The sequence below is a fragment of the Pagrus pagrus genome (genome assembly GCF_965226575.1).
Source record: "Pagrus pagrus genome assembly, chromosome: 11".
Taxonomy (NCBI): domain Eukaryota; kingdom Metazoa; phylum Chordata; class Actinopteri; order Spariformes; family Sparidae; genus Pagrus; species Pagrus pagrus.
Window position 1 is genome coordinate 29,836,274 of NC_140195.1, and position 6,880 is coordinate 29,843,153.

The following is a 6,880-nucleotide window of genomic DNA, read 5'->3' on the forward strand; positions in this document are numbered from 1 at the left end:
GTCTGGTAGCGATGTTCATGTTGTTCATGTTGGCTCTTCTACCTGTTGTCCTTTACATAGCTGGTAGCCCACGTTGTGATATGTTGTCCCATTCAGAGCACTAGTAATCCGGATTTGGTAATTTTGAAAACTGTGCATCTGGATCAGGGTGATCCAATCCAATGTTGCTTTGAAAAAACGGTATAAGAGTAAGACGGATTACCTGATCCTGAATAGCAAAAAATGGGATTTCCAAATCCGGATAATTTTTATCCAGATTAAATGTTTTGAACAACTGGCCCCAGAGGATAACACAGGATTTATTTATTTTATTTAAGAGTGCAGCCTCTCTCCCCTCTCCCATTCATGTGTCCCCGTGGCTTCCTTCTAAGTGGCTGCAGGTGAGTGTGCACAATTACTCGTGTCTTTGCCATTTTGGGGTGAGTGGGCGGATAAACAAGCGGCGTACAGCACAACTAATTGTTCCATTACACAAAATGAAAAGTGCAGGAGGGGTAATCAAGCAGCTTTGTTGCAAATAACATACCACAGAAATGTCTGTGTTCTGCCTCATGGTGTTTTGAGTTTTGACAACTGAAAGCCTGCCATCCCACCAGCAGTCCACCTGCACTCTTTGTGAGGAATAGAAAACATAGACCTCGCTTGTGCCAGTGGTTAACATGTACACAAATGCAGCATGTTATGTTTTTCACTGTTTTGAGGAAGGTTGACAGACATATATCTATCAATATACACTAAAAGGTATGGTGACATGAAAACTGTCCTGCATTTATGTAGAAATATTTGCAGTTATCCACCTTATTCCTAGCCCCCATGATGCCTTGCGTGAATTATGGGCGCGACTTCCGGTCGCGTTTGTTTACATGGTAACGGTAGACGCTAATCCGGTTTTCATGAGGGTTAGAGAGGTAAAACGTGGGAACATCAGCTGTCAGAGACAACATTACAAATACGTTGCCTACTCATATAGAGGGGTGGGAGGAGGACATGAAGAAGTGGCCTAAGATAACGTACAGTTGCATTTTTAGCTACTTTCTTAACTCTGTCGCTTCGGACGGGGAGGCAATGAATAATCTGAAAAGCTCTGAGGCGTATCAGTGCCTGCACAGTAATAAGTAAGTATTAATAATTCATAATAATATTATAGTAGATATTATATACAATATAATATCTACTATAATATTATGTATAATATAATATAATATAATATAATATATACTATAATATTATAATATATATTATAATAATTTTATAAGTAAGTAAGTAGTAATATTTTTTGTCAACAAAGTGAAAAGAGCACATGTATAACGTTTTAGGTGGTTTTTTCTAGTTAAAATGTTTCAGCCACATCCTTCTGGGTTCCTCATCCTTCGGTAGGTGGTGGAAACTGTACAGATTCTCACAACAACATTCTCTCTTAGTCCGGGGTGCATGTTCAAAACATTGCTCTTGTAGCCACAGATTTAACTTCGTGTGGTTATTAGTACAACCACGAACAGCGCAACATGTTCCCGAGCTGCGCAAGGACATTTTTACATGCCACCGGAGCTGATCATCATTTAGAAAAGAAAACAGTAAGAGACAACTTTCAAATAAACAGCTACGGGAAACGAAAACCGCTAGCAAACAATGGCTCACTGCTACTTCCAATGAGAACTGGAAGTTGCACCCATAATCGTTTCTACAGCAACGACCCCAGGAATAAGGTGGATACAGACTAACTTCAAACCACAAATTCTATGTTCTATTTTAAACATTCTTACTCACACTGATAAGTGGACTAGCTCTCTCTGACAACCTTTGATAACATAACACACTGGCTAACAGGGACGTGCACGTGATTATAGAGGGGCAGGGGCTCAAAGTCAGAAAAGGGCAGTATGTGCGCACGCAAATTTTTTTCAGAAATTACTACTGTGACTGCTACTGTGAATGTTAGCAGGAACAGCAATGTTTACAACAGCAAAGTCACAATAAACTCAATATCTGGAAGAAGTTTAAGATTTGTGGCGAGTTAAACAGCCTACACAGACAGCTGACATATTAGATTATTCTTAACTCTCATTAACAAGCAGTTAGCTTAACAAGCACAAATGGGCGCTTTTCTGAAATATGACTGGTATTTCAGCACGTTGAATGAGTGGAAGGCGACTTGTTAGCCCCCACATGGAAGTTATGTTAATGGATTTATAACTCACAAAGGTTCAAGTCGCTCCACTGTCATGTCTCATCTATGTGCGTGGTGGAGTTCTCGACGAGGCAGCGGCTTCTCTCGCTCTCTCTCTCTCTCTCTCTGTCTCGCCCCTCTGTGAGAGACAGAGCAGAAAGAGAAGCGGCTTTAGGCTCAACACACGCACTACACCGTATTACAAGGAAATGCGTACAGTAGATAACCGTGGCATTTTTATATCGCCGTTTTTTTTACATCCCTATGCACAACACACAAAAAGGGCACTTTTTAATACGAGGCAAAAAAGGCAGGGGCTCAAGCATCCCTTGGGCCCTATGTGTGCACGTGCCTGCTGGCTAAAATGGTTCATGTAGGCACAAGGACCTCATCATTTTGACTCAATATTATTTGCAGGTACATTTCCAGTACATTTATTCAGCTATTGGATCAGACTTTCCCTGTAGCGCCAACATAGATTGGCATTCTTCATAAAGTAAGAAATGTCTTGACAACTATTTGATGAATTGACAGGAAATTTGGTTCAGACATTCATGTTCCCCACAGAATTGTAATGACTTTACAAATCCCCTGACTTTTACAGGCCTTCCTCATCAGAAAAAGAAACCGTATATGTAGACTTTAAAGCAGTCTGCATTTCTTGTTTGGGCAGCGACCTTTAGTCGAAAATCACCTACTGTACCCGTAAAGGTCTTTGGCTAATGTTAGCCACAAGAAGCCTTGCCACACATACAAGTGTCAGGGTATTGCTGCTGTGTGCAAATTTACTTGATAGACATGCCTTCAAAGTTAAAATATTGCTAATCCACAGATACGCTTTGTGATTCATGTTATTGTAATACTAATACTGAATTGTGGCGTAGTACCATTGTAACATCTCCTGGTCACATAATGTGGTTTTGCATTGTATTAAAATCAAACAGTGCTTTTTGTACCGGATGCTTACTGTACGAGCCTTTGGTATGTCACAACAAGCTTCAGTGGAAGTCAGATGTTCTATGTAATCTGTTTCTTCTTCAATAACTGATTTAGCAATTGAATTTATCATCATTGATGTTGGTGTGACCCACCACAGACACACTGTTGCAGCCTTTAGTAGGTGTACTTCTACCGTACTATTGCTATTTATTTGTCCTATAGGTAACACTGAATCTGTCATGTTTTATCTGAGGGACTACATGAAGCTCAGGTGTTCCTGTTGGAGCCAACAGAGGAGGAAGTTATTGCTTGGCAGGTGTCATGCCTCAGTCAAGTGAAAACCTGAAGACCAAACAGCATCAGGAAAGTCTGCTGGATGTTGGCTTCTCTTTCCACTTCCCTCCTTTTGGCTGGAGAGCTTCAGGCCCACTCCTGTGAAAAATTGAAATGGTGTACTGTTATCGACATGAACGGGCATAGGGCAAATCACATATTCTAAATGTATCCTCCATGGAGTGCAGTGATAATATTTCACATCACGCTGCACTTATTCCCTCTCTTTGCCAGCATTGAGTCACCTGCAGTGACACTGTGTGAAACTGTGAAAAGAAGCGGCAGAGGTCTGGCTCACAGGGCTCTCTCACCTAGTCTAGTACCTCATTTACTTAATGTACACCCTTGGAAAAATGTGATTACATTACCCACAACTGTATCAGACGGCGATGCAGAGAATCAGCGCATGATTCCTGCACTGAAAGGGCAGTGTGAATGGGGCTAGTGTCACCCAGCTTCGACATGATTTTCAATTGTATGTTCACTGTCCACTTAATCAATACTTGTATGAGTTCTATCACTGATTATTCCTTTCTGGGGTTTTAATGGACAGTTAGGGTCAGATCATGTATATAACTAGTTTTGTTTGATCAGCCAAAGAAACAGTGTTGAGTCCTCCCTTGCAGCCTTCTAAATCGGATTACCTGATTGTTAAATTAACTGAACAATTGAAATGAAACCTGCACCTGCACCTGAATCCAGACTTAAATCAAAATACACACAGATTTTCTTCCAGGTAATGCAGAAATCAATGAGCGTACCCAAAACAGTTCAACCCCCTTAAAGATGTACTATGTACCATTCATGCTTTAAATTTCTAAAAACAACTACACCGTTGTTATATATTTTGGTGAGTTGAATACTGACTTTATCTTGCATGTTTCCAACAATGTTCAATCCCAGAACGGTGCACCCATTTGGCCACGGGTCGCAATAACTTCTGGGAAAACATCAGCTGATATGTCAGAGAGTGAGGAAATAAGTCAGCGAATATGACTTAACCCTTTCATGCATGAATTATCAAATTTTGATTACATATTTTTTTACCCAGTGATTTTAGAGTACCATAAGGGTACATAAACATGGTGAGAATTTTTATTTTTTTTATCTCCATCCCCTAAGGAGATATTTTTTTTGTACACTCCAGTGTACTCTGTGCGCTTTCCTTAAAACAAATATTTATATGGTAATTTGTTGAAATACTGTGCAAATCATGAAATAATATCACAGTATACCTGTATAATCACACTACAGTCATTACTAGTCTTCCTGCCTGGCAGATGGTGCCATTGCATTCTTTATTGCTGACTATTCACACACACACAGACTCAAACACACTCAATTTCTTTCAAATTACTTTATTGTCAATTCATATCACTTTATATATACACACACACACACACACACACACACACACACACACACACACACACACACACACACACACACACTCTCACACCCAGTAAGAGGTTACAGAACTCCTCTCACCCTATAAATAGTCACATACTCTCTCCCTCTAAACAGTCACTGAACAAATACTCTCAACCAAAGTAACGGGAGTAATGGACTGGTGGAGGGGATAAATCAGGGTATGGAGAAGAGATGGATTGATTGATGGATGAGAGGATGGAAAGGGGCATCTCCTCTTTCAATTATCTCCTCAAATGAAAGTTGGAGAAGCAATCAGGGCACACAAACACAACACACTGCAAGCAGGTGTACTTGGTTCTCCGGTCACAACTCTCATCACTGCACCTCATGGCATTTTCCTTTTTGAGCTTGGGCCAGTGGTTTCCAGGTGCATACCGGACCTCAGGAGGGACCTTGACCACAGCTCTTCGCTTCACTGGTGGTGGAGTGGCACTGGGTCTGCCTCGGGAGCGGATCTTCACAGAACCTGTGTTGATCAGAGCACGAGCTGTCGATGCCTTGAAGTGCAGGAGGTCTTTTGCTTCATTCCCAGACATCTTGTACAGGAACCAGGCATTCACAACTGCGACGTCCACGAAGTGAAAGAAGACTCTTATGTACCACCTCCTGTTTCGGCGTCTGTGGGGATACGCTGCCACCATCTGATCCATCTGGTCGACTCCTCCCATGTGCTGATTATAGAGCTTTACAGCAAATGGCCTTTGGACCTTCAGCATCTTCTTCTCCTTCTTGCTCCATCTTTCTGCTTCATCGGTTGGAGACACACCAGTGCAGGAAGAGGCCATATGGATAACTGAACTGTCCATCCAGCTTGTGATGGTTATGTTTTGGCGACTCTTCACAACCGAGACAGACCCTCTTCCCTCTTTCTTCAGCTGCTTTTCTGTTTTTAGCTTTTCCTGTGCTCCATGGAGCCTGTTCTTCCGGCACGTGCCAGTGCCGAAGATGCCTTGATGCTTCAAAGCCTGGAGGAGGGGAATGGTACAAAAGAAGTTATCGATAAACACCTTGTGGTTTCGGTCCTGCAGGTCCTCACAGAGGCGCATCACGACATCTCCAGCCATTCCAAGTTGGCTTATTTCTCCTCGTCCTCCAGATGGACCCTGGTATGGTTCGAAGCTATACATATAGCCAGAGGACCCAGCTCTAACCCACACCTTCACTCCCCAGGGCTTCGGCTTTTTGGGGATATATTGCTTTATGGACAAACGTCCCTTGAAGGGTATCATCATCTCGTCCACAGACTGATACTCCTCTGGATCAAGCGATGCACTGAAGGTGCCCTGGAGAGCATTCAGGAATGGTCTGATCTTCACAAACCTGTCTGCGTTTTCGGGGTCGATGGAGTAATTGTCCACAAAGTGAACGTATCTCAAGATCTTCTCAAACCTGTTGACTGGCATGGCATTGGCAACCAAATCAAGGCGAAGTCCTTGCTCTGATGACCAGTACATCCTTGCTCTTGGGTACTTTATGTAGGACATTACCATGTTCATTCCAAGGAATGTTTTGAACTCGTCAGAGGTCAGTTCCAGCTTCTCATTTCCTTTTTGCACAGCATAAAGGTTTGTATTGAAGACAATGTCATCAATCATCTCCTGTGTGAAAAGATGTGAGAAGAAGTCTATTGGATACCTTCACTCTACATTCATCTGGCTCTCTCCTAAGAAAGTGGGAAGATCTCCTCCAAACTCATTGTCCATAGATCTCCATGTATTTCTGACACTCTTTCCCTTTGCTTTCTTCCCCTGAGCTCTGGGTGGTGGTGAATTCTCAGCTTCCTCAGCCTCATCTTCCTCCTGACCCTCATCTATTACCTCATGTGCCTCACGTTCTTCTTCATGACCCTCATATTCTTCCTCCTGTGCCTCATCTCCCTCATCACTGTCACTGCTGGATCCGGCTACTTCCCTGCTTGCACCATTCTGTTCAGGCATCCAATCCTCATCACTGCCACTATCACCACACTCCTCCTCACTTGATTCAGGAAACTCCTCTAACCCTGTACTC

At 42.5% G+C, this 6,880-nt stretch overlaps 1 protein-coding gene across 1 annotated transcript; it reads right to left on the reverse strand.

Annotated features, from left to right (window-relative positions):
- Nucleotides 1-5,091: 5,091 nt before the first annotated feature.
- On the reverse strand, nucleotides 5,092-6,324 carry LOC311264779 (piggyBac transposable element-derived protein 2-like; the record flags this gene model as incomplete). Its single annotated transcript, XM_084365879.1, has 1 exon — nucleotides 5,092-6,324. One exon carries the CDS (start codon nucleotides 6,322-6,324, stop codon nucleotides 5,092-5,094), a length of 1,233 nt encoding a protein of 410 aa, XP_084222005.1.
- Between the last annotated feature and the right edge of the window lie 556 nt (nucleotides 6,325-6,880).